Below are 25920 nucleotides of genomic sequence, written 5' to 3'. Positions count from 1 at the left end.
CTATGGCTGCCGGCTTCGCTAACTTCACGTTTCTCAAAATAGAGCTGCCGATAATCAGAGTTGGTTTCTCAGCGGGAGAATAATAGGTATGGGCGATAATAGAAATTGTGCCGCACATCGGCACACTGAATTACTGACGAGCAAATACTCCTCAGTAAGTCAAGCCATTACATACAGAATGTGACTGTAAAGCAAAAGCACACTTCATTCTGAGTTGTTATGCCTTTAAATACAGACTAAAGAGTGTGACTGACCTCACGGTCCTAAGCTGGTGTCTAGCAGACTCTGGACCAGACCATTCATGTCCCTTCATGTTAAAACCCTCTTAGTCACTGTAAAGGTGAAAGGTTTCCACCATCACCTCCACTGTACCCTGCCTTTCTCCATCCTCCAGCCTGAACACAGCTCTGGCTGAATCCTGATGCTGTACTGATCGGAGTGGTGATCCAGTTCACTTGAGGCAGAGCAACCACAGATTAGCTATAGTTCTGCTGTCGGTCCACTAGATGGAGCACATGACCACAGAGCTGGAGAGCTGACTGACAGCCAAACTACAACCGGAGGCTGAAGCCGTCAGGTGAATCCAGTCAGTACAACAGACAAGAGACATTAAACACACCTTTCATCTAGAGGGGGAGAAAGGGTGTGCGTCACTCTGAAAGACAGACGGGAAAAAGAGGTTAACTACAGCTGCACGGTGAGGGGAACAAGTCCTACTGACATTGGAATATGATGATAACACTTAAAAGGTTTTCTTAACAAACTACGTTAAACAAGCAGAAGAAGAAATACATACAGAAAATTACTATATTTTAAATCAATACATTTTGTATGCCTTTATTAACTATTTCAGATAGGTGTAATATAACAAGAGGGTTTAGGGTAATATATACACACACACACACACACACACACACAAACACAATACACACTCCCCAAACTTGGGAGACATTCATAACTTACCCAACAAACACGACAGGAGAGTTATGCTATAGTCCGATGAAGTGAAGCAAACTCTACATGAGGAAAATGTGAAAACCTTGACGATGCATTCACTTTGTGTGGGAATAACAAACGTCCGACTCTCTTTGTTGTTCTTTTATAGACTTTATTTTATTGTTTTTGCAGCTGAGCGTCTCACAAACACAAACACAGAGTGATGACACATTTCAGAATAAACTCCAGCACCATTTTACCTAAAAACTACAATCACAACGTTACACTTTACATTATTTTCTACAGTTCCAAACTAATATTTCCTTCAGTTCTGTCTCCTAATATTTCAACAGCAGGCAAAGACTATCTCCGGACGCAGAAATACGCTGATTTTCTTCACATTTTCCTCATATTTTTGTAGAATTACACTCAGAAGTTTCAGCAAACATTTTCCCCATATCTTTACCAGAATCTTCTCCAGATTTTGAACTAATTAAACAATTTATCCTGGAATCACAACCATGTTCTCTTTTACGAAGTTCATATCTCCGCTCTTTACCTGGGGTTGTGAACGCAGCGTTGGTCTCTACTTTTTCTCTGTCAATATGAAATGTTTCCGTGTCCCAGAGTGTTTCCCACTCTCCGTCAGTCAGGATGAAATGTCTCTGCCCCCGCTCCCTGGCGGCGCTGTTCACTGATTGTTTCCGAAGTCCGGCCGCCGCGTCTGGACGATCCGCGGCCGCAGGGGGCGGGGCTGGTCGTCGGGATCGCTGTCGTCAGGGGCGGAGCCGTCATCGGGTGCGGAGGCATTACCGCTGCGCTCGTCCTCGCAAACGTGGACGACGACACTAGGCGTGGTGGGCGTGGCCATCTGGAGCTCATACTGTTCCCCTGGAAACACACAGGGAGAGAAGAAGGTACTTTCGTTTTTATTGTGTTTTCTGTTTGTCTGTCTGTTCACGGTCATATCGGTTTACAAGGGTTCAGTTAGTAGAAATAAATTAAAATAAACTAACACAAACAGCTGGACACCTGGCTGTAAAGGCACAGACATTTGGCGGAGCAATGGCTTAAGGAAACGTTGCGGCTGTAGACTAGTTGGCGTGTGATTGGCCGTGGGGCGTTTAGTTGACGTGTTAGTGGCCACCTGTGGTTGGTTGTTGCCATGTTACGTACCTGGTCCGAGCTTGGAGATGTGTTAGTGGCCACCTGTGGTTGGTTGTTGCCGTGTTACGTACCTGGTCCGAGCTTGGAGATGGCACAGAGAAGGTCGTAGTTGATGACAGGCATGGCGTCGTTGGACTGCTCCCAGCCGACGGGCGGCGACGCCGGCGGAGAGATCAGAAACTGCTTATCTGGTTTAGGAGGCATCAGCCGAGGACTCCCGATGTGAACCGACTGCAGAGACACAGAAAGTTCAGCTGTTGTGTCACAAGACATTGAGACACACAGTGTCTTACTTAATAACATCCTACTTATAGGAGCATATTAATATCTGCCCCCTGAACACTCATCATCAAAACTAATCTAAGATGTATCAAAGAACACTTTCAGACATTTCCAGATGATGTCCGAGACAGTACCTGGGCGAAGTAGAGTCTCATCTCTTTGCCGTGGAAGTCCGTCTTGTGGAGGCGGAGTCTTGCCTCGGCCGCCGCCGGAGCATCGCTGAAACTGATGCGCGCCCGCCGGAACGACTTGAAGTACTGGAACTGTACCGCCGGGTCAAAGGACCGGAACAAGGACTCAAAACCTGCCTGCAGAAACAGACAGACAGACAGAGAGAGAGACAGAGAGAGAGACAGAGACACACACATATAAGACAGTGAAAGAGACACACACAGTGAGCGAGAGACACAGAGAGAGAGACAGACAGTGAGAGAGACAGAGACACACAGTGAGCGAGAGACACAGAGAGAGAGACAGACAGTGAGAGAGACAGAGACACACAGTGAGAGCAAGACAGAGAGAGGCACATAGACAGTGAGAGAGAGACAAAAAGAGAAAGAGATAGACAGAGAGAGAGTAGGCAGAGAGATAGATAGATAGATAGATATATATATATATATATATATATATATACATATACACACACACACACACACACACACATACACACACACACACCGTGAGACACAGATAGAGAGACAAAGACAGAGAGAGACAGAAAGAGGGGTCAGTAGAGCTTTTTTGACAGTCTCAGAGCCTTTGGGGACATTTCTTTGACTTGAAATACTGGAACTGCACGTCTGGGACAAATTACTAGAACAAGTTGTTATTACATTATAATAACTTTGTTGTCTTGACATAAAATGTACAAACAAATTCCAAAAAAGGACCAAAAATCATAAAAGGTATAAACATTGGGGCCACACATATACGTGTGTGTGTGTCTGTGTGTTATTGAAGAAGATGAACTGTCACGGTCCCAGTCTGAACGTCTGGATAAAACAGCGTTTTGCTGAGTCGTCCTGCAGCACAGTCAGCCATGATGGACACTTGTTTTTTATCAGTGGGTCTTTTATATTGAAACTTGCCATCTGTGACACTTGTGTTAATCGCCAACTCTTATCAACCCAATATGGATTAATGGGTTTAAGAACGCTCTCCTACCTGTGCCTCGGGACGGCTGAACACTTCCTGGTTGGTCACCGAGGCAACCAGGCAGAAGCGGTTACACTTGGTGGTCTTGATGTGCATGCCGGGCCATCCGGGGAGGCAGAACCTTTTCCGCCTGATGTCCGAACTACCGGCCCAACGCCAGGTCGCTGAAACCGGCCTGAGCAGTGGCGGCGAGGAAGAGGATGGGGGAAACAGGGGGGGTCGGAGAAGAGTTGACTTCCCCAGGATGACGGGAGAGAAGGGAGCCAGCTCCGGCCTCTGACACCTGTTGGATCTTTTCTGTGAGAAAGCTTCCTGTTCTTCTGTCTTCACGATGTTAGATCAAAAAATGCAAAAAAGAAAAAAATCCTTTGAGAAAAGTGCACAGAAGGCGCCAAAAAGGTCCCAGTATGTTAATATAGTCCAATAAACGGCGAAAAAAAAAAAAAAACAGTCTTGAAAGCCTTTGGATCTTCTGTCTTGGCAAGGCTTTCTGTTCTTCCGTCTTTTGGTGTGTCCCCCCACCCCAAGAGCAGTCCAAGGTTATCTGGACCTTTGAAAGCCAGGAACAAACGCCGAGTCGTCCCTCTGCTTCGGCTCTGCAGCAAACCGGAGGAATCTTCCAGAGATTTGGGTGTGGAAAGCTGAAAATATCTCTCCAACTGCTCACCAGCTGCTTAAATCAGCTGCCGCCAGCCGCTGACGCATTACCCACAATCCCCTCCTCCTCCCATTCACTCACTGCAGGAGCCAGAGACGGCCTCTTTTTTTATTTTTTATCCCATCTCTCCCTGACAGACAATAACGCTCAGAACCGCCCACACAGACACACACACACACACACACACACACACACACACCTCTAATCAGCAGGACTTGACATCACGCCAGTCTCACTTAAGCCTTTTGTGTAGTTTCTTTGTTTCCTTTCTCTTGTTTTCTTTCCCTGTCTCCTTTCCTTTCCCTTTGTGTTCTGTTCTTTGTCCTTTAAAGAAAACTAGAACGGCTCCTCCATTTCTACTGCAGATGAAACTGTCACAACGGCTTAACACTGCATCTCAAAAAGTTCAAATAACTTGTGTTGAGAAATATTTAGTTCATGTTATAACATCTAGAAATCTTCTGGAAGAATGCAGGATGTAGAGGTGGAGCGAATGGAAAGTATGCTCTTTGATAACATGCTTTATGAGGTATTAATAGAGTGGCCTAAGGGTGTGTGTCTCTACTTATTTTCGTAACAACCAAAATATCTCTCTCTCTCTCTCTCTCTCTCTCTCTTTCATCTGGATATAGTGCAAGAGTAAAAACATAACATTATTACATTAATCATTACATTTTTTATATACATATAGTGTTTCAATCTCAACAACCCAACGCATTTTACAGCAACCATGCGACTGAAGAAGACGCCATCGCTCTTCTGACCCACTGACCACGCTGTATTCACAGGGAGACGTCCTGAGACGTTAACCTTTCGTGAACTGCCGCCTTCACTTGCTTTATGGAGACAGATGCTGTGTGCACGAAGGGCAGGGGCTGTGTGTGTGTGTGTGTGTGTGTGTGTGTTAGGGGTGTCACAATATCAAAAATTCAGTAGTTGGTGCCGATACCAGTAAATTAACACAATTCTCTATACCAATTTTGATACCGCAGAAATAAAAAAACCTAATCAAATGCATTTAATGGTCATAGAGCGACCACTAGTGTCCCCAGACACATTCCAGACTTCTTTCCAAAAGGTCCATGCAAAAACAACACCAGTGTTTCTAAGAGCTGCGTGACCAGAGACGTGACCTCCTCCTTCTGAATGTCTCAACTGGAACACTCGTCCCCATCACGTCAGCAAGAGACGCGGCACTGCTGCTAACGCCGGCAGCGTTGCTAACGCGGCCTACGGTGCTTCAACAAAACGGAACGTCGGTGTACGATGCCGGTGCAGTAAGGGAGAGCAGAGAAAGGAAATGCAGCTGAGGGAATACGATGCGTGCTTTAAAAAATACAAAGAACTAAATGCTATGTTATTAGTTTATGTGTGAGAAAGTTCAGAGAAACACCACAACATAGGTATATATTTTATAATATAGATACAAAGGCCTCCCCTGTTCTGACCAAGGTGGGAAATCTGTAGCAGGGAAAGTTAACTCTCTCTCCTTGATATTATGTTTATGGAGGAGGAGAACAAAGAAATGAGTCGGGGGGGAATGCAACGTCACCAAGCCACGGCCAAGAGACGTGTAGTTACATTTTCCTATTAGGAAAGGCTATGGGGAAGGTTTGCCTTCTCCACATCGCCACGTCCACAAATTAACTCAGAAACATGAATCTGCCTTAATTAGTCTGGGTTTTGATTCACGCTAAAAATGTAAATAATTCTAATAATACGTGTCAGTGTGAATGCTTGGTAAATCACAGGGAGACGGCCGTGTGTTTCAGAGTAAATGTGTGTCTGGGTGGAATGTTTTCACTCATAAACTATTAGACCGGCACGGCAATAGACTACACACACACACACACGCTTTGTGTTGAATGCATGCTGAAATCCCTGTGTGTGTGTGTGTGTGTGTTTAAGAGTGAGGGTGCTAATTATCAACAGACATTGACACCTCCCCTCCCCCCACTGTGTGGGTGTGTTATGCCCTTACATTTTTTCCATGCCTGTGTTTTTGTTTCATCTTCTCATTTTTTCCATTCACTCACTGCAGCACGCCCCCCCACACGCACACACTCACAAATACCCCTTATCAGCTGGCATTCACACGCAAATCCACCAACTGTCAAACTGTCTTACCAAAACACAGCTATGCTCTTAACCCCCCCCCCCCCCCCCCCCCCCCACACACACACACACACAAACTGTTGTCCTGCTAGAGATTCAGATACAGCTGATGAGTTGATGTAGGAGGAACACACATCATACATCATTATATTTCACTCGCCCGTTTAAGTAATGTAAAGTCAGCAACATGGAGAGACAGCAGGACTGTTGTTGCATATTTTTAAGAGGATACATAACTTGTGATAAATAATATTCTTTAGTATTCTGTTAGGTAAAACGAACCGCTTGTCCCGTTTCAGTTGGAGCAGCAGCGCCGGGTCTTACCTTGACGCCGCCGTCGTTGAACAGACTCTGCGGGACCTTACAGGCTATCAGGGCGCTCGGGAGCTCCGTGAACTTCACATCCACCGTCGCCTCTCCTCTCTCCGGCGCAGGCTGCATCTCTAGTCCGCTCGGTCTGTCTGGAAAACACCGAGCGGAAACATGTCCTCACACACCATGTCTCACCAACACACAGATGAATCCTTCCCGCCGTACGTACCGGCTAGCTGCAGACGTTAGTTCATGATAGAGTGGACGTCCTTAGGGTTCCAGGCTGCTGTAATGTTCAGTACGCTAAGCTGAGAGCCAGAGCTAACGCTAAGCTAACCCTGAGTTAACTACTGCAAAACAAAAGAAAAAACAAAAACACGACGCTTTCTCCCACCCTACTTCCGGGATAATGTCATCTCCTTCCCGTGAGCTAAAGTGGCAGAAACACAGCTTCTTCTGTATGAAACTAGAACAACGTCTCTACGCTATCTGGAAATAGATCTCTTGGATATTAAGCTAAAGCTGTTAGCATGGCGCAGGCGATTAAGGAAATGACGTCAATTCTTTTCTTCTTCTTTTTTCTTTTTTTTTTCTTCTTCTTTTTCTTCTTCTTCTTCTTCCTCCTCCTCTTCCTCTTCCCCTTCCTCCTCGGGGTAACGGCAGCTTGCGTCCCTAAAGTTTCTGTGGCGCCGTCTGCTGGCGCGAGTTCACTCCTACAGGCTGGCAGATGGGAAAGAAACGTAGACAAAATAATTATAATTATAATTATAATTATAATATACTGCCTATAGAAAGAAACGAAGTCTTGATATTTCAAGTAAAAATAATTTGTAATATTTTACAAATATTTCAAGAAAAAACGTACCCAGAACACACCTCTAATGGGGTGGCAGTAGCTCAGTCCATAGGGAGTTGGGTTGGGAACCGGAGGGTCACTGGTTCAAATCCCCGTATGGACCCAAAAAGTTGGGAGCGTGGATTGGTGGCTGGAGAGATGCCAGTTCACCTCCTGGGCACTGCCAGGTGCTCTTGAGCAAGGCACCGTACCCCCCCGTACGCTCAGGGCGCTGGTTCAACTGGCAGCCCACTCACTCTGACATCTCTCCATGTATAGTGCATGTATAGGTCCTGAGCATGTGTGTGTATTTCAGGCCTGTGTGTGAGTACTAACAAAAAGTGTGTACACAGAGTGTAGTGCAATAAAACAAATTATCTTATCTATCTTATCTTAATAGATGAAGACACTAGGCTCGTTCGAGATGAACTGCGCCTCGCCTGGAAAGTGAACGAGAGCAGGCGGCAGCAGCGGGGGGGGACAGAAAGCTGCGGGAAAGTCCTGTGGCCTGCCAAACACATTACACTGAGCGGAGCGGGTGACCGGTCCAAGATGGCGGCCCCACGGCTCGTCAGCGCCAGTAGGCAGTAGCGGTCGATGCGTTGTCTAATCTTTATATGTCTATGTCTGCGCCCCCTGGTCTCAGACCTGCGGCCGCCTTGCTCTCGTGAGATTTCCGTTGCCCACGTGTGCATGACGTCAGTCGATCCAGGTCTGCGATTCTGCGCAGACCTGGATCATCTAGAACGAGCCTTTTGAGTCCAACCCTTTAGGACAATGGGCCAGGCCCGTCACACTGGTGGATTTGGACACGCCCTTAACACACCTGCACCAGGTGCTTCGCGCTGCTTTGATCGTTAAAAAGGGAAAAGGGGCCCGAAGTTATAATATATCAAGAAGCAAAGTCACAACATTCAAAAAGAAAAGTAGTAATATTTCCAGTACAAAAGTCTTATAACAGAACATATAAACTTAAAATGTAGAGAAAAAAGTTTAAACATTATAGGGGAAAAAAAGTTTAGTTAGGCAGTACTTTTACCTACTTTTTAACTGTTTTTGTATCCACCTATTTTGACTGTTTAGACAGCATGGACTTCTACCTAAATTATTTTAATCAGTGAAAGAACTTCAAATAAGTGGTGCAGGTCCCTGGATGGCAGAGGGCTTTAAGCTCCAGGTCATGCGGGGATCAGCGTCCATTTAATCCTCTGGAGAAAGAGAGCGAGGGAGAGAGAGAGAGAGGGAAGGAGAGAGGTTGTTGCCTAAGGTGCAGAACAAATTTGAGTGCCATAGTGACAAGGAAAGAGTAAAAGCAGTATGGACTTGTAATCCCTAAACCTTTACACCTGGCTTTGCTGGAGCAATACACATTGGCTAATGATCTGTGGAGGTAAAATATCTTTCCTTTGCCTTCAACTTTGGATTTTGGAACTTCCTGGGAATCCTGCGGGTCTTTTACAATATTCACAGCTTGGTAAAACAATCTGAAATCAATCTTGGATCCAATCCCGAAACCTGGATTTATCCGGAAATCCTCCTTCACATCAGAACTTGGAAGCTATCCAAAGATTTGAACCCTTTAGGGACTTTGGTAACAATTTATGTTTTTCTATCTATTCCTACTCTTGCCTTAAAACATCAAAAACACTGTGATATCTTTTTTATACATATATTTTGGAATACTTGGTTAATTTTTGCGATCCTTTGGGAAGCTTTGCATTCCGAGAAAACACACTGGAAACTATACGTAAACTAGAACCATTCTGCAATCTTAGAAAGTCCTAAATCCGTCAACAACTGTTTCTGAAACAAATACGACTTGACACTCTGTAGAACTGCAAGGTCCATTTTAATGATCTTTTTGGAAGCTTGGAAGCTTCGCTGAAAAAACACGCTAAAATTCACTATTGGACATAACCCGGAAACTGGATCCATTCCGCAATCTCAGTCCGCGTAGCTTCCAAAAACACCTTTAACTGTTTCTGAAAAACCAGACCCAAACAGGACTCTACATCTTGTAGAACTGCACACTGATTCTGGACATTTGTGCACCAATTCTCCCCAAGTAAGTGTCCCAGTCCTTTATTTTAAACGTTACCAAAATGGCAGCAAATCAGTCAAGCTCTTGTCTGAACCTAGACTTGTCAAATGGAGCCATTGTCCACAGCACGATAAATATTTGTTCAGACCTAGATACGCAGAGAGGACGAGAGGATGAAGAGGTAGGAGAGGGAGACGAGGAGGTGGAACTAGCCGAGGAAGTCGGGGAGGATGTTTTGATGATGGCAGAAGCTGAAGGAAAAAGCAGAGAGCAGAGAGAAAGGGAGGAGGCGAGGATTATCCAAGTGGCGATGTTAACCACTGAAGGGTTAGGCAAAAGAGAGGGGGAGCAAGAGGCAAAAGACACAAAGAGTCCCTTTTTGGCGTTGATAGGCATTGAGAAAGATCAAGAATTAGAGAGCAGCAACAAAAAAGAAAAACATTTGGAAAATAAAGAAGCACCGATAATGACTTTCACAACAAAAGTAAGAGAGGATGGAGTTAATGAGTCAGAAGAAAACCAGGACTCAGGGACGTTTGTAGAAGAACAGGGAGAGGATATACAGTTGTCTGCAGATGACACAGAAGAAACAGAAGTTGCTAATGTACCCAAGAAATGTGATGTGACAGAAAGCTTTGACGATCCAACAAATAAAGATGTGACTAAGGAGATTAAAGAACAAGTCAATAATCAAACGTCAACTGTTGGTGCCAATGTCATATCCTTTGAAACAATTGGGTCAGAAGAAAACAAGGCACATGCAAGGCATGTTCTGGACTCTGGTTTGCTTGAAGAAGAATTTGACAAGGGTACCCATTTGTCTATGGCGGACACAGAAGTTGTTACCAAATTAAGGAATTGCAAAGTAACAGACAAGATTGTCACATGGCAACAGGAGGACTGCGTAGAGACAAAAGTTGAGGATGAGGAAAGAACAGAGTTTGCCAAAGACACAATGTCAGCTTTGGATAACATTCTAGCCATCAGGGATGAAGATAAAGAAAGAAAAGAAAAGAAAGAAAGAAAAAATATAGGGACAAAATATGTTGTGTCCTCTGAAGAACAGTCACAGACAGGAGGAGAGATTAAGGAAGTAGGGCCCAGCAGGTGGGAGCAAGAGGAAAAGCAAGAGCAACAGGTTGGGGTTAATACTCTTGCAGGGATGGATGGGGGAGGACAGAGCATGGAAGCGGATAGAAAGACAGGTGATAACGTTGTTAGAGAACTAATGGGAGAGCAGGAAGAGCACAAAGGTGATCTAAAAATGCAAGAAGAGAAGATTGTTCAAGTTGAAAACCCGTGTGCAGCTGAGGTACCTTTAGACACACAGCAAGATGTGTATTTGGACCAAGTTGAAGAGGCGTTTGAGCTGGAGGAAGAGGGGTCATTAGAACTTGAAAAGCCAGAAAATGAAATCACTGCAGAGGAAAATGAATCTACAACTGAGGAGGAAGGTGATTTACTAGAACATCCTTCACAGACTCGAAAAGAAAGCGCGAAAGATTGGGGGGAAGGTTTGAGGGAACAGACCCTTGTAGAAGATGAAAAGGGAGGAGGAGAAGAAAATAGAGATGTAGAGATGGTGGAAGAGCCTGTGACTGTTTTAGATGATGAGTTTGATGAGATAGAGGACGGTCCCAGGACAGAGCTTGACGAACCGGAACCTGCCGGTGTTACAGCGCCTTCAAAAGATTCCAAAGTCAAGACAAAGGATCGAGAGTTTCAAGAAGTGCAAGAAGACAACAAAGTCAAGACAAAGGATCGAGAGTTTCAAGAACTGCAAGAAGACAACAAAGCTAAGACAAAAGATCGAGAGTGGCAAGAACTTGGAAAGGAGAAGGATGAGAAACGAAAAGATGTCAAAAAAGAGATAGAGTGTGAGATGAATGAAAGAGTTAAAGGATTGAAGCAAGCGATGGAGAAGGGGATTTTGTGTCCTGATCCGCAGCCACTCCAGACAGAAGAATCAGCAACAGCGAGACTTCTGTCGCTCCGGAGAAAAAAAGAAAGTGACTGGATTAAAAAAGGGATTACCGAGGAAGAGAGATCGCCGGAAATGAAATCCTGGAGGAAAGAACTGAAGCCTGTGGTGAAAAAAGACGTCCAAGGTGAATCAGAGAGGGTGAGAAACAAATGGTTGAAGAAGGAAACATCCGCAGAAGAGGAAAGTCTTTCTCCACAGAAGGACAACTGGATAAAAGAGCTGAAGTCGGTGATCAAACAGGAATCCCTGGCGAAGCCGGTGAAGAAGAAGCGAGTGGTGCTGTTGGAGGACGGACATTCATACATCCCGCAGCGGGAGAATATGATGGAGGAGAAGAAAGACGAGTTGAAAGTGATCTCTCCAAGGAAAGTGGAGAGTCCTTTGCCTCCCGGGTGCAGGAACAGTAAAACACCCCAAGACCAGGACTATGAGATCTCACTCTACGTCAAGGTAATTAGCCATATAAACTCGACACATACTGTACACACACCCTGAGTCAATAACTCTTCATATACATAGAAACAAAGGTTCCTCCATGGTTCCTTGGTCTAGGTCAAGGTTTTTAATGGAGATCTATTATGTAGTGTTTTCAGATTCACACTTGTATTTTCTTCATCTCTATGTTTACATGCTTTAATGTTTAATGTCGGAGCGCTATCTTTTTAAGCCCCCCCCTCCAAAAAGCCCAGTCTGCTCTGCTTGGTCAGCACCTCCAGATCGCCGCAAGTCTCCTGGAATCTCCACATCTGTGCTCTTTGGTTGCACTCTCTTGCCTAGAATGTAAAGGAGTAATTAGCAGGACTTTGTACCGTTAAAACACAGATAAAGGCTTTTAAACATACACAATCAGACATCTGTGGGAACACTTTTAAATGTTCAATTTCAACACCATATACCAGAACAAGATGGAGGGTGTGGTTAAAACGGTGGGTAGGTTTATGAACACTTTGTGAGAAGCCAATAGAGTCTAATAGAGAGATAAACGCAGTACTAAGGCTATCATTATCATCGGCCACATGAATATTAAAATCCCCTACAATAAGAACTTTGTCCGTTTTAAGGACTAAACCCTAAAGGGGGGTTAGCTACAGTAGCTAACAACTGATCTGTCATGGTGCAGATCCGGACTTCTAACTCACTAAGCCTCGCCTCTATGTCTAGAAATAAACTCCACTTGTTTTACATACCCATACCGCTAAAGGATGCAGAGGAGTAACTAAACATCTCACACACCGAGCAAGAGAAAGTAGGAGGAGAGAGAGAGAAAATTACTAACTGCTAAGTTAAAGTTGCTAACCGCTAAGCTAAAGTATGGTAGTGTTAGTGACCAACCGTTCACAAACAACTGTTATTAAACAAAAGTTGCTGAAAAATGTAAAGAACTTTGAGTGCTTAGGCAGAACTACTTTCAGAATAAGTGTTTAGCGGAGAGTTAGCCGCTGTAATGACAAATCTAACTAACTGAACTGGTATTTAGTGAGCAGCAACACGCTACCAACACACAAGCACCGGACACGGAAATGAGTCAGGTATGCTTACCGCAGCACGTCAGCTAAGTGTCTCACAACCTTATGGAAAAGATCCCTACAGAGATTAAAATTCAACACTCCAACACAAGAGAGAAAGAGAAAATCCCCATGTTGATCTGGTTACCTTATCTCATTAAGACAGTGATATCCTAATCCATCAGGCGCAGCAGCCTACAGCGCTCCATTCATGCAATACTTAAAGGGAAACTTTGGTTTCTTCACTCTATGTCTCCATGGACTCTATGTCTCCATGGACTCTATGTCTTTGTGGACTCCATGTCTCCATGGACTTAATGTCTCCATGGACTCTATGTCTCCATGGACTCTATGTCTCCATGTTTGTGTGTCTGAGTGCATGATGGAACAACAATCTCTGAAACTGGTCCAGTATTAAACAAGAAACAAGCTGTAATGGAACCCTACAGGACAGATGTTCAGCATCAGGTAGAAAACAAGCTGTAATGTTACCCTACAGGACAGATGTTCATCATCAGGGAGAAACAAGCTGTAATGTTACCCTACAGGACAGATGTTCAGCCTCAGGAAGAAACAAGCTGTAATGTTACCCTACAAGACAGATGTTCAGCATCAGGGAGAAACAAGCTGTAATGTAACCCTACAGGGCAGATGTTCAGCATCAGGTAGAAACAAGCTGTAATGTAACCCTACTGGAAAGATGTTCAGCATCAGGTAGAAACAAGCTGTAATGTAACCCTACAGGGCAGATGTTCAGCATCAGGTAGAAACAAGCTGTAATGTTACCCTACAGGACAGATGTTCATCATCAGGTAGAAACAAGCTGGAATGTAACCCTACAGGACAGATGTTCATCATCAGGTAGAAACAAGCTGTAATGTTACCCTACAGGACAGATGTTCAACATCAGGTAGAAACAAGCTGTAATGTAACCCTACAGGACAGATGTTTAGCATCAGGTAGAAACAAGCTGTAATGTAACCCTGCAGGACAGATGTTCATCATCAGGTAGAACACAGGACTTTCACCCAGGAGAGCAGGGTTCGTGTCCTGCGTGTGTCCTTAACCGTCCTGTTGTTGCCGCGTGTCACGGAACCATAAGCCCACCCACGAGCTTTTCCTTAACCTAAGACACAAACAGGTCAGTTTTTCTTTCTGTTGTTCAGCAGCACATTCCTAACTGAGGCAAAAATTAAAGTCTTCTGAAAGCTTCAACGTCAAGAAGAAATGCACTAATATCTCAGAGCCTGCTTCACACATAGGCACAACGAGCCTGCTCTCCGTAGGAGCTCACAGTCAAACAACGGCTCCCTTTGTCCCAGACTCTGTTGGCGGCACAGACGGAGGCCTGGGGGGGGGGTATCATGGAGAGGTTCAAGCATCCCTCTGTGGCGCTAGACTCCAGGAACTGAATTTATACCGGATTTACCCCCCTCCGCTGAGACAAGGGGCCGACCACCTAATGATCTGTAGAGGATTTCTTAGAGCTTTCCTTCCAGAAAACGTGATTACAACAGGCCGAATATCTGTGCCATACACAACCTTTAAATTAATTTAATACTCAAAGTGCAAGGTGCCACCTGCTCATCAGATACACGCTCACACACATCTACACTCCGATGGGGCAGATCGGGGGCAACTTGGGTTTCAGTGTCTTGCACAAGGACACTTGGACATGGGACTGCAGGGCCAGGGATCTAACCACCATCCTTCAAAGTGGCTACCACTGAGCCACAGCCGCCCACTATAACATTTAAAGTTACAAAGGTAAACACCGATCTTTGTTAAAATGTTACGACTAAATACTCCAAGTAAAGTTTTCTCAAAATCTTCAAACTTTTTCCTACAAATGTTTTCTTACAGTTGTCACTTTCAGCCACAACTGTAAAGTTTAACATTCGTCAAAGATGGTTAGATGGGTATCCAATTCTTCCTTGTCCTGTCTGTTTGCAGGGAATGGGTCTGTGCTCCACACTAACTAATTAGATTTGGACTTGCCATTAAATACAGAGTTGTATAGTCTTGAATGAAGCAGTGAGTGAATAACAATGCCATGTAGCGTGCAGGTTAATCTCTGCATTCTCACTTCTTAAACTGATTAGCCGGCTGTTTTCTGCTGACACACACTGCAGTAAATACTCAATACCTTAAAGTAAATACTGCGTGGACACTATGTCTAGCAGCCAGGAAACTATGAAGCCACAAAAAGTGAGAAAAAAGGTGACGAAAAGGTGCAGAAAGGAAAGGAAAGTTTACAAAAGCAGCACACAAAGCAGAGAAAAGTGACAAGAATGTGACAAAATAATTGACAACAAAGCAACAAAAAAGCAGAGAATTAAGCTGAGAAAAGCATTAAAATATGCAGAAAACAATCAGGCCTTAATGTACGTACGGATTCTAATCTGAGGTGAGGTCAGTGTTTGTGTGAAGTCTGAGGAAACAGAATTCCTTCATCTCATGGCAGAGGATGAGTGGGAGGAAGAGGAATCTACTCCATCACAAACACACAATGTGAGCAGTGTGTTTTACAGCACAGATGGAAACAGCAGCGAACGTGTCGAACACGTCCAATTCAGATTCTTTACATGCCCGATTGGATCGACTAAACTCCTTTTAGTTGTTGGTCTCTGCGGAACAAACAGAAGATGGCTCTGGGTGTTTTTAGAGGGTGAGCTTTAATTGGTCACCATGTCCTGGTGCGACATTGCAGTTAAAAAGTTGGGCTTCCCAACCATTCAGCTGTTTGTAAAGGTAAGAGAGGCCCTTTTTTTCAGTTGGTTGTTCTCACAGTGTTCATGCATGGCAGGACCAGTTTGGTTTGGGAGTGGGTTGATATTCGCTGCATTAACTTTATGGAAATGCTTACAATTACTAAAAGCAGTTTCTCCAATCACTAAAAATTTTTATTAGATTTTTTGTAAACTCTTGTTTCTGTGTTTGTGCAGGCAGGAAGTGATGGCGAGAGCATCGGTAACTGTCCCTTCTCTCAGAGACTCTTTATGATCCTTTGGCTCAAAGGTGTTATCTTCAACGTCACCACTGTTGACCTGAAAAGGTAATACAGACACACCCCATCACCAAACCCACCAAACTCCATGTAAATAATCACTAGTTCTGGCATGTACAGAGCAGCATATCTCCACCAGACTCCATGTTAATAATCCCTACTTTTAGCGTGTATAGAGCAGCATATCTCCACCAGACTCAATGTTAATAATCACTACTTTTAGCGTGTATAGAGCGGCATATCTCCACCAGACTCCATGTAAATAATCATTACTTTTAGCATGTATAGAGCAGCACATCTCCACCAGACTCAATGTAAATTATCACTACTTTTAGCATGTATAGAGCAGCATATCTCCACCAGACTCCATGTAATAAATCACTACTTTTACCATGTATAGAGCGGCACATCTCCACATGTAAATGAGTGAATTAAAAGTTCATTCCAACCAGACCAGAGTGGTGATTGTTGGAACAGTGGAAAGATGAACCAAGACGGCTTTTGGTAATTTTATTTAGCATCTGTCCTGTTTCAATGAAGTGTGTTTTTTTACCACGCTAAAGAGTCTAGTGGGGATATTTTGTGTTGTCAGGAAGCCGGCAGACCTGCAGGACCTCGCTCCAGGAACCAACCCTCCATTTGTGACGTTTAACGGCGAAGTTAAAGTCGATGTCAACAAGATCGAGGAGTTCCTGGAGGAAAAGCTGACCCCGCCACGGTACACAGACCAATTTAAAAAATTTTACAACTCAAAATGTTTTTTAAATTTTTTCCCAAAATATTTGGACGTTTGTCAAAAAAGAAGCTGCCCAGTGAAGTTCTCCATCATGTCTTTCCTTCAGCTACCCCAGACTGGCTGCTAGACACGCTGAAGCTAACACAGCAGGCATCGACGTGTTCGCCAAGTTCAGCGCTTACATCAAAAACTCCAGGAAAGACACCAACGAGGGTAAGATAGAGAGAGCAAGAGAGAGAGAGAGACAGAATCACATGATGCTGCTTATAGAAAATTATCAAACTCACTTTTTGTCTTACCGCCTGAAATCAAAACCAATTAAAATAACTGTTACAGCTTTATTTACACATTCTGTATAACAACATGCAAACAACCTAAAAAGGCAATAGTTCTGAAACACTGACTCAACGATTGACTGCTGTCTTCAAGTCCATCCCCAGATTTTCACTTGGATTTAGGTCAGGGCTCTCACCTGGCCACTCGAGGACGTTCACCTTGTTATCCTTAAGCCACTGCGTTGTTTTTTTTGGCGGTGTGTTTCGGGTTGTTGTCATGCTGGAAGGTGAACCACCTGCCCATGTTCAACTTGGCAGCATCCAAACTTCACGTAATTCCTTTAAAGTTGCCATTGGCCTCTTGGTGGCTTCCCTGATCAACGTCCTCCTGGCTCGGTCATCCAGTTTGGATCTATGCAAGGTGTTGGTGGTGCCAAAAGCTTTCCACTTTTTAATAATACTCTGAATGGTACTCAGAAGGATGGTTAAAGCCTTCAAAATCTTTTCTATCCTTCTCCTAACTTGTGCCTTTCCACAACTTGATCCCGAAGCCTTTTGTAAGCACCTTTCCAACCACGGTGTATTCTTTGTGTTGCCTTGCACTGCCAGTAATCATGGAACAGCTGGTTTCATCAGAAAGTATTCAAAATCACTATAATTGATGTCAGGTGGCCGGCATTTAGCCTGGTGTTTTATTTAATTTATTTTAATTTCCAGTAATGTGACTAAAAGGAAAGATTTGTACGGGCTATGATGATTTTCTATAGGCACTGTAGGCCTCTCCCAAGAGAAGAAATGTTCAAAACCAACCTTGTAGAAATCTTTTCATCCGCCTGAAACTTGACACATGACTTCCTGCCATCAAAAATGATGTTGCTGTTGAAGACATGCTAATGACAAATCAAATGATTGTAGCTAGGGCTATACACAAGGTATAAATGTAAATGGAACATTTTAATTGCAACTGTCACGCACCGGGATATTTCCTGGCTGACTTTTGCTGAAGAAGATTTCTATCTGTATGTGTAAGTGCAGCCTTAGAGAAAGCATTGCTGAAGTCCCTCCAGCGTCTCGATGACTTCCTGCGGACGCCGCTGTCTGAGGAGATTAATGCTGACGCTGCAGGAGATCTTCCCGACTCGACCAGGAGTTTTCTGGATGGCTCCGAGCTAACCCTGGCTGACTGTAACCTGCTGCCCAAGCTGCACATCCTCAAGGTCCGTTCAACCCAAAGTCTCCAAGACGTGGATTTTGAGATTGCTTGGATGCTCCCAACACTTGTTAACTCACTTGTGCTCCCATGTTTCTGTTTGCAGGTCGTAGCCAAGAAGTACCGTGGCTTTGAGATCCCGGCGGAGATGACGGGGCTGTGGCGGTATTTAAACTGCGCCTATCAGAGGGAGGAGTTCACCGGCACGTGCCCCGCCGAGAGGGAGATCCAGGTCGCCTATCTGGATGTTGCAAAAAAAATCAAATGAGACGTGACGGAAACAAAGCAGACAGGAGAAAACATGCAGAGATAAATCATGCATATGTTTGGGTGCTACAACAAGGAGATAGAAGACGTAAGGAAATTCTGATAAATATACATCATTATGCAGGAGGCTACATGGAGAACGAGCCGTAGATTCCACCAGGCGTTGACATTTGGTTTTATACTTTCTGTAAAAAACATCTTAAACAAAACAAAATTCCCATCAGATGGTGAACCCCGGTACAAAATCTTATTTTATTTGGGGTATAATTGGTGTCAGTTGTGGCCATGGCGTTTTCCACTCCCAATTGTATCATCACATTAACATTTTAACATCTAAAACACAGACACAAATCTTTGATCTGTGTCTGTCAGAACTGGACAAACTGGAATAAACCCTTTAACTCCATAGAGGACTCTTATGGTAGAAGGAAAATTCTACAAGTCGGTTAGGCAGAACACTCCCCTTCTGAGACGCTCCCGGTGTCGGATCACTCCGGATGAAGGAACAAAATCCCGGCGACACCTGGTGGAATTTAGGAGTGAGAACTGAGTAGGTTACAGACCATGGGCCTATCTCTACTATAACATCTATTTCCTCCTTTTTTAGTGTTTGAAACTGTATGTGTGTGTTTGCTCTCACAGGTTGGGTTGCACATGTCAATTGTCATCTACTGAAACTTTTATTTTTACCTTTAAAAAAATAATGAAACCAGTAATTATTCTCACTTTTAAGACAATGGCAGGGCCAAGACTCGATAAATAGTACAAAGAAAGAAATTAACTCTTCAGTGTTACTGCATTAAAAACATGATTAGCCAAAATGATGTTGTCTACCCTTTAGGGATTAGTTAACAACTCGTCTTTTAATTTGAATCACCACATTTACAATATAAATGTCAAGTAATGTAATTGTAAGATAGCAATCACAAATGAATCATCTAAAATGAAAAACTATTCCTTAAAATGTGTCTCTCTGTCTTCTTTCAATTTGAGACATTTTGATTTCTTGTGAATGCACATGGCCTTGATTTATTTGTAATATGTTTGGATTTTATTGCCGAAAACAGCTGAAAACTGTGCATTCTGGGAGCCAGCGGGGGGCTGACGGACCTGTAAGGTTTCCCACACGTTTTCAGTTTCAATACTGAGATACAAAATAATTAAATGAAGGTCATAACTACGAAGATTTATGACCCAAAGTGTAATAAACTGGAATTATCCTGTAGGGTAACATTACAGCTTGTTTCTCCCTGATGCTGAACATCTGTCCTGTAGGGTTACAATACAGCTTGTTTCTACCTGATGCTGAACATCTGTCCTGTAGGGTAACATTACAGCTTGTACCTACCTGATGCTGAACATCTGTTCTGTGGGGTAACATTACAGCTTGTTTCTACCTGATGATGAACATCTGTCCTGTAGGCTAACATTACAGCTTGTTTCTACCTGATGCTGAACATCTGTCCTGTAGGGTTACATTACAGCTTGTTTCTACCTGATGATGAACATCTGTCCTGTAGGGAACATTACAGCTTGTTTCTACCTGATGATGAACATCTGTCCTGTAGGGTAACATTACAGCTTGTTTCTACCTGATGCTGAACATCTGTCCTATAGGGTAACATTTCAGCTTGTTTCTACCTGATGCTGAACATCTGTCCTGTAGGGTTACATTACAGCTTGTTTCTACCTGATGTTGAACATCTGTCCTGTAGGGTAACATTCCAGCTTGTTTCTACCTGATGTTGAACATCTGTCCTGTAGGGTTACATTACAGCTTGTTTCTAACTGTCAGAAACTGCATTTTCCACCTTGTATCAACAGTTAAATGTACTTTATGAGCATCTTTTTTAGCAGAGATGTATAATTTCTGGCCTTATATCCTCTCTGGGGATTAATCTTTATTAAACTGATTCATCTCTGTCTTTGTTGTCTCTGATGTTTTTGAGTTTCTGTAGTAGATTGTGAGCATATCCATAATTGTCAATACAAACCAATTTAAAAATGACTATAGAAATATTGGCACACTGCATTATTTGGACAGATTTAAGAAGTGAATATGAATTCTGCCTTTTAAGTCAGTACTCCTCGTCTAGTTACTTATCATTGTATTACTCTTGAAATGAAAAAATTGTTAAAGAGCAACAAAATCCCTCAAAGCAAAACAGTAACTCTCGAATAAAAATCTGTAGGGCACAAAAACTGTCACCTATCACAGCGTTTCACATGTTTGGTGATGGCGAATTAATGTTGTGTTGGCGGCCCAACACAACATTAAAGTTGTCCGACATATTGTAACTGGGTTCTGTTTTACAACAACAATTTGTGTTCAATATGAAAAAGAGTCGTGAAAGGCAAAAGAGAGAAACCAGTCGGCTCAGGTACCGTGGAAACAGCCAGAGGACGGGTTATCACTGGTTAGCCCGGGTTAGCCAGGGTTAACAGAAACTATTTGTGTACAATATTAAGAGTAGGTACAACAACAGAAAAAGGTGACAAAAACATAAAAAAAATATGACAAATATGTTGGAAAAAGCAATATGAAAAGCAATCAAAACGTCAGAAAAAATGACAAAAACTATTCAATTCACAAGAAGTGTGTAGTAGTACTGCAAATAAAGAGCAGCACAGAAAATAAGTTCATGCTTTTGGTACCTTTGTTTAAGGAATGGTTACAAGTCATAAGGGTTTTAATTTTTTAAATATTCAATTGATAACGGCCTCACAGTTCATGGAAGATCTGGGGGGGGGAGGTCGTAATAAAAGTTAAAACATTTAGAGGCCGACAGCATTCCCTGATGGGTATCTTTATGAAAGAGATAGATTTTCCCCTGAGGGAATGACGTTTGTCGGCTTCTTGAACCGTGTGTTCCCAATGGGCACATCAGTTTGAATTATGTTTTTATATTTTTTTTATTTGCTCTCATGATCACTTCCTTCTGCCGCGCTTGCAACTGAATTAAAAGGCTAAAGCAACGGCTGTTTATGGAAAGGACAAGAGTAATTCTGGTCAGATCTTGGTCCTGACTGATGGGGACGTGATCATCAGGTCCATGTTGATCTGGATTCATAGTGCAGGCTTCAACGACAACAAAGAAGCAACAAAAACAGCTAAAATGTTGGGGAAAAATCAAAATCAGGGAAACTCGTCATAGCTGTCATGGTTGTTGGGTGGTGCTGGTTGCTTGTTTCTCTTATTTCTCCTCTATGGGCTTTCCCTAGAGGAATCCTTGTGAATGTTCACGTTTTAATTCCTGTTTTATGTTGGAGAGTTTGTCTGTGTGTAGCTTAGTTTCCTGTTGAGTCTGATTGGTCTGGATGTGTGTCACCTGTCTCTCGTTCCCTCAGTCTGCTTAATGAACAACTAAACAGGGTGTGATTGTATAAAAATAAAATCAATCTTTATTGTCACAAAAATACTGGAAATAAACTTTATTTAAAGGTTGGTGCACACGAACATAACGTGTGTCTGTCCAGGAGGAAGGAAAGGAAAGGAAAGGAAAGAAAGGGTTAACAGCTTGTTCATGCGTGTGGTCATGAACGCACATCGTCTTCTCTGATTGGTCAGTCTTGTTAATGATGAGCCAATGAAAAGGTCTGAGGCTGGCGCCACCGTGTGGTTTCCTGCTGTCAAGACAACAGTCTCCTAGCAACCAGAGGTCAAAACAGGAGCCAGAGGAGAGGGGGATTGAGAGATATAGAGGGATGAAGCAGTATGAGCCTCTCAAAGGTTCTGATGATCTGGATTAGGTTTAAAAACACCAAAGTTGGCCCAGTGACTGGCAATGGGTTTCATTAGGTTCCCAAGAAACAGGGTCCAACCAGCCACTTGGTGGCGCTACAACTCAGGATAAAAACTTGATACCTGAAAGGAAATAGCCCTCATGCCTTAAAGGTCCCATGGCAGGCAGCGTTTTGGATCCTCAAATATATTAGTAGTCTACTGCCACTGTAACTAAAGTCTCTTATACACAGACCATAGTGGTCCCTAATACTGCATCTGAAGTCTCTTATACACAGACCTTAGTGGTCCCTAATACTGTATCTGAAGTCTCTTATACGTATACCTTAATAGTCAACGCCACTGTATCTGAAGTCTCTTTTATATAGACCTTGGTGGTCCCTAATACTGTATCTGAAGTCTCTTTATATAGACCTTAGTGGTCCCCTAATAATGTAACTGAAGTCTCTTTATATAGACCTTAGTGGTCCCTAATACCGCATTTGAAGTCTCTTTTATATAGACCTTGGTGGTCCCTAATACTGTATCTGAAGTCTCTTTTATATAGACCTTGGTGGTCCCTAATACTGTATCTGAAGTCTCTTTATATAGACCTTAGTGGTCCCCTAATACTGTGTCTGAAGTTGCTTTTATGTAGACCTTGGTGGTCCCCTAATAATGTATCTGAAGTCTCTTTATATAGACCATAGTGGTCCCTAATACTGTATCTGAAGTCTCTTTTATATAGACCTTAGTGGTCCCTAATACTGTATCTGAAGTCTCTTTATATAGACCTTAGTGGTCCCTAATACTGTATCTGAAGTCTCTTTTATATAGACCTTAGTGGTCCCTAATACTGTATCTGAAGTCTCTTTTATATAGACCTTAGTGGTGTGGCCTTGACCAACTGGCATGCTTTGCTTGTTTGCAAGACATGATGTCTCTATCTCAAATTCATGGGGGGCCAAATTCTCTCGGTGGGCAAAGCAGACAAAAGGAGGTAGTCTTGTCCCTTATGACCCCATAAAGGGCAAGATTCACGCTTGGCCCATCTGAGCTTTCATTTTCTCAAAGGCAGAGCAGGATACACCTATCACCATTTCTAGTCATTGGGGGGCCATAGGCCATGGGATCTTTAAGTCTGTTTGACTTGAAAAATTGTAAAATAGAATTTTCAGATAACCTAAACACAAAAATTGGTTGGACTGAGATATATTTAAGACATTTTTTCTCTTTTTTTGGCGTTTCTGTTGCAATTTTTCACAGTTTTTTTATCAACTTTTTAAAAGAAATTTTAGATGTTTCGTATACCTGATGGAAGGATGGATAGATGGATAGATGGATAGATGGATGGATGGATAAATTGATAGATGGATGGGGACAAAGAAAAGTTGGTTTGAGAGTTTGGGGGAAGACACCGGCTGAGAGACGATCAGTTCTGGGAGCAGTACTTCCAGAAACACACTGTTGGAGACAAAGGAGAAGAAGAATTTAATTGTATTAATTAATTTTGTTTTGATTGACAACTAAAAGCAAAGGCTCTGAGCCAAGGATCAATGTTTTTAATGTGGATGGAGACACCATGTTGGTGCTTTCTGTAAATATCTACCCAACCCAGATACAGAAAAATATGTGGGAACACAAATCTTTTGAATTTGTTACTGTGGGCGAGGTTGTACCTCTCTTGTTGGTCTTTTTGGCTTGCGGGGGGAGGGACTTCCTGAAGTTTCGTCCCGTCAGACTCGGGATGAAGACGTCAGCGCTTGCTCTGGAAATTGCACCGTCGGCAGCCGCCGGCGACACCGTGGCCGGCTTCACTGCTCCGTCAGCGGCAGGAAGCTTGAAGAAACAACGGAGAGAAACACAGAATCAGGAACTGCCCATGGCACGTGTTTCCAACTCCAAACTGGGTCTTTGAAAGCTGTTTTTTGTGACTTTTATTAATGTTTCGGGGGATGCGTTTGTCACAGGAACTGCAAAACCCGACTAATACTTACAATTAGATAACTTACCACTTTGTTTTTTCTTCCTGAATTTCTGCCGTTTGCTGAAATAAAAAAAGCAGGTTTCAGGGAAAGACTCAGTTACAGGTTAATGTGGAGGAAAACCACAAATCATCTTGTCTGATTGGTCAGTCTTGTAAATGATGAGGCAATGGTTTCCTAGCAACCAGAGGACCTACAGACGCCAGAGGAGAGGAAAATGGAGGAATGTCCAAAAACGTTAGGAAAAAAGTGTTGGAGAACGTTAGGAGATGTGTTTGTTGGTGGCCTTTTTTTGAAGCAAAAAGTTACCTCGGGGCATGATGGTGATGCGTGCGCTCAACGTGCTGTTCATCGTTCTGTAAAGATTCTCCAGAGCGGAGATCATCTTCAGCATCTGGGACTGATTATCTGGCCTGGGTGCAGCCAGAGTCCTGCTCAGGGGTTGTTCTGTGATTTTCAGTTCCTCTACGGCTACTTTCAGCTGTTTCTTTTCTGGAAGCGCCGGTGCTCGAGTGTGACTCAGGACAGGTTTCCCAGAGCCTGGGGAACAGAAAAGACAAAGATGGGGACTGAATGGTTTGACTTTTACGGTTGTTGTCCCAGCTGTTGTTGGGCAGCTTCTGGCTTTAACAATCTTGAACATCCTGATACACATTTGAAATCAAGTGTTTGGTGCTCAACCTTTTTCTGTGGGACGACCCAGAGAACCCGGGTGTCCCTCTAATGTTGAAACAAAACCCACCACCTTGCACATGACCCTTGAAAAGTCTCTCACCCCACCCCACAAAGACACACACAGACAGATTTCTTTTGGGATTCCTGTCCTTTGCTGATTGCTAGACGCGTTGCTACGAGACCTTCAGCTGTTACATAAGAGCACACACACACACACACACACACACACACACACAGCCATACTTTAGTTGCCTTGTGTAAGGTTTGGCAAGGAACACCCTAAAGGTTCAAATAAAGGGGACTTCTTGCAGGAAGTAGAACCCTGTGCAGACTCCTGATTGTAATGTCACATCCCTAAACTATTTTAACAACTGAAACACAGACACAAATCTCTGATCCGTGTCGTTCACAACTGGGTCTGGTGGGACACCTCCTGGCCTAATAAGATGAACCCCTTCCATGGCCGCTTTGATAGGGACAACAAAGAGGTGGCCATCAAGGCTATGGTCACTGCAGATCATCAGTCTCTCACACTCCCCCACCGAAGTGTGTGTGGCACGGAGCAGGATTAATGCACGCAAGGCTGCTGGTCCTGACGGTATCTCAAGTCAAGTCAAGTCAAGTCAAGTTTATTTCATCCACAAAAATGGAAATTACAGTGCTCACACTCGCCACCCTACCCATAAAAAGTAAAACATTTAAATACAATACCACAAATACAATACTATACATAAATACAATAAATAAATGATAAAAACTCATACAAATGTACGTTTAAAGTGCTTGTTGTGCTGCCTAATAGCCTGAGGGATAAAAGAAAGAGCATACCGCCCAGTTCGTGTCACAGGAGGTCTTAGCCTACCACTACGCTCTATGACCCTGCCGGACAGATTACCATGAAGGGGGTGACCCGGTTCCCTCGTTAGTTTCTGAGTCATTTTTACCAGATGATCTTCATATACCTGATCCACTGTATTTAACTCTCCCATCATTTTCCCAGCCCTTTTAGTCACTCTATCAATTCTGGCCTTCTCAGTTAACCCAGCATTTCCCC

The 25920-nt window shown here is 43.4% G+C and overlaps 2 protein-coding genes across 7 annotated transcripts; one reads left to right on the top strand and one right to left on the bottom strand.

Annotated features, from left to right (window-relative positions):
- Positions 1-1095: 1095 nt before the first annotated feature.
- On the bottom strand, positions 1096-7078 carry LOC117939534 (calcipressin-1-like). Of its 3 annotated transcripts, none has more exons than XM_034864969.1 (5): positions 6855-7078; positions 6638-6774; positions 2520-2693; positions 2175-2334; positions 1096-1827 (listed from the first exon to the last, which is right to left on the bottom strand). In XM_034864969.1, the coding sequence occupies exons 2-5, from the start codon at positions 6752-6754 to the stop codon at positions 1628-1630; spliced, it is 651 nt and encodes a 216-aa protein (XP_034720860.1). In that variant the 5' UTR covers positions 6755-6774; positions 6855-7078; the 3' UTR covers positions 1096-1627. The 3 variants fall into 3 exon arrangements, with proteins under 3 accessions (XP_034720860.1, XP_034720861.1, XP_034720862.1); XM_034864970.1 differs by having other exon boundaries at positions 6638-6781; positions 6861-6932; XM_034864971.1 differs by lacking the exons at positions 6638-6774; positions 6855-7078 and adding an exon at positions 3550-3906.
- Positions 7079-9300: 2222 nt separating this feature from the next.
- On the top strand, positions 9301-18812 carry LOC117939458 (chloride intracellular channel protein 4-like). 4 transcript variants are annotated; one of them, XM_034864826.1, is made up of 7 exons: positions 9301-10073; positions 10146-11935; positions 15936-16045; positions 16590-16715; positions 16840-16946; positions 18044-18225; positions 18325-18812. In XM_034864826.1, the coding sequence occupies exons 1-7, from the start codon at positions 9563-9565 to the stop codon at positions 18484-18486; spliced, it is 2988 nt and encodes a 995-aa protein (XP_034720717.1). In that variant the 5' UTR covers positions 9301-9562; the 3' UTR covers positions 18487-18812. The 4 variants fall into 4 exon arrangements, with proteins under 4 accessions (XP_034720717.1, XP_034720716.1, XP_034720715.1 ...); XM_034864825.1 differs by having other exon boundaries at positions 9301-11192; positions 11241-11935; XM_034864824.1 differs by having other exon boundaries at positions 9301-11935.
- The last annotated feature ends 7108 nt before the right edge of the window (positions 18813-25920 follow it).

This window comes from Etheostoma cragini, chromosome 24 (genome assembly GCF_013103735.1).
Source record: "Etheostoma cragini isolate CJK2018 chromosome 24, CSU_Ecrag_1.0, whole genome shotgun sequence".
In the NCBI taxonomy this organism is placed as follows: Eukaryota; Metazoa; Chordata; class Actinopteri; order Perciformes; family Percidae; genus Etheostoma; species Etheostoma cragini.
This window is presented reverse-complemented; position numbering and strand designations above follow the sequence as displayed.

What these genes read in the sequence shown, in the direction of transcription:
- LOC117939534 (XM_034864969.1), bottom strand. Translation starts at nt 6,754, where the DNA reads ATGCAGCCTGCGCCGGAGAGAGGAGAGGCGACGGTGGATGTGAAGTTC. An exon ending in TCAACGACGGCGGCGTCAAG is followed by an intron (nt 2,694 to 6,637) that starts GTAAGACCCGGC and finishes CTGTTTCTGCAG; the next exon opens with GCAGGTTTTGAGTCCTTGTT. An exon ending in TGAGACTCTACTTCGCCCAG is followed by an intron (nt 2,335 to 2,519) that starts GTACTGTCTCGG and finishes GTGTCTCTGCAG; the next exon opens with TCGGTTCACATCGGGAGTCC.
- LOC117939458 (XM_034864824.1), top strand. Translation starts at nt 9,563, where the DNA reads ATGGCAGCAAATCAGTCAAGCTCTTGTCTGAACCTAGACTTGTCAAAT. An exon ending in CAGGAAAGACACCAACGAGG is followed by an intron (nt 16,947 to 18,043) that starts GTAAGATAGAGA and finishes GTGTAAGTGCAG; the next exon opens with CCTTAGAGAAAGCATTGCTG. An exon ending in CCAAGCTGCACATCCTCAAG is followed by an intron (nt 18,226 to 18,324) that starts GTCCGTTCAACC and finishes TTCTGTTTGCAG; the next exon opens with GTCGTAGCCAAGAAGTACCG.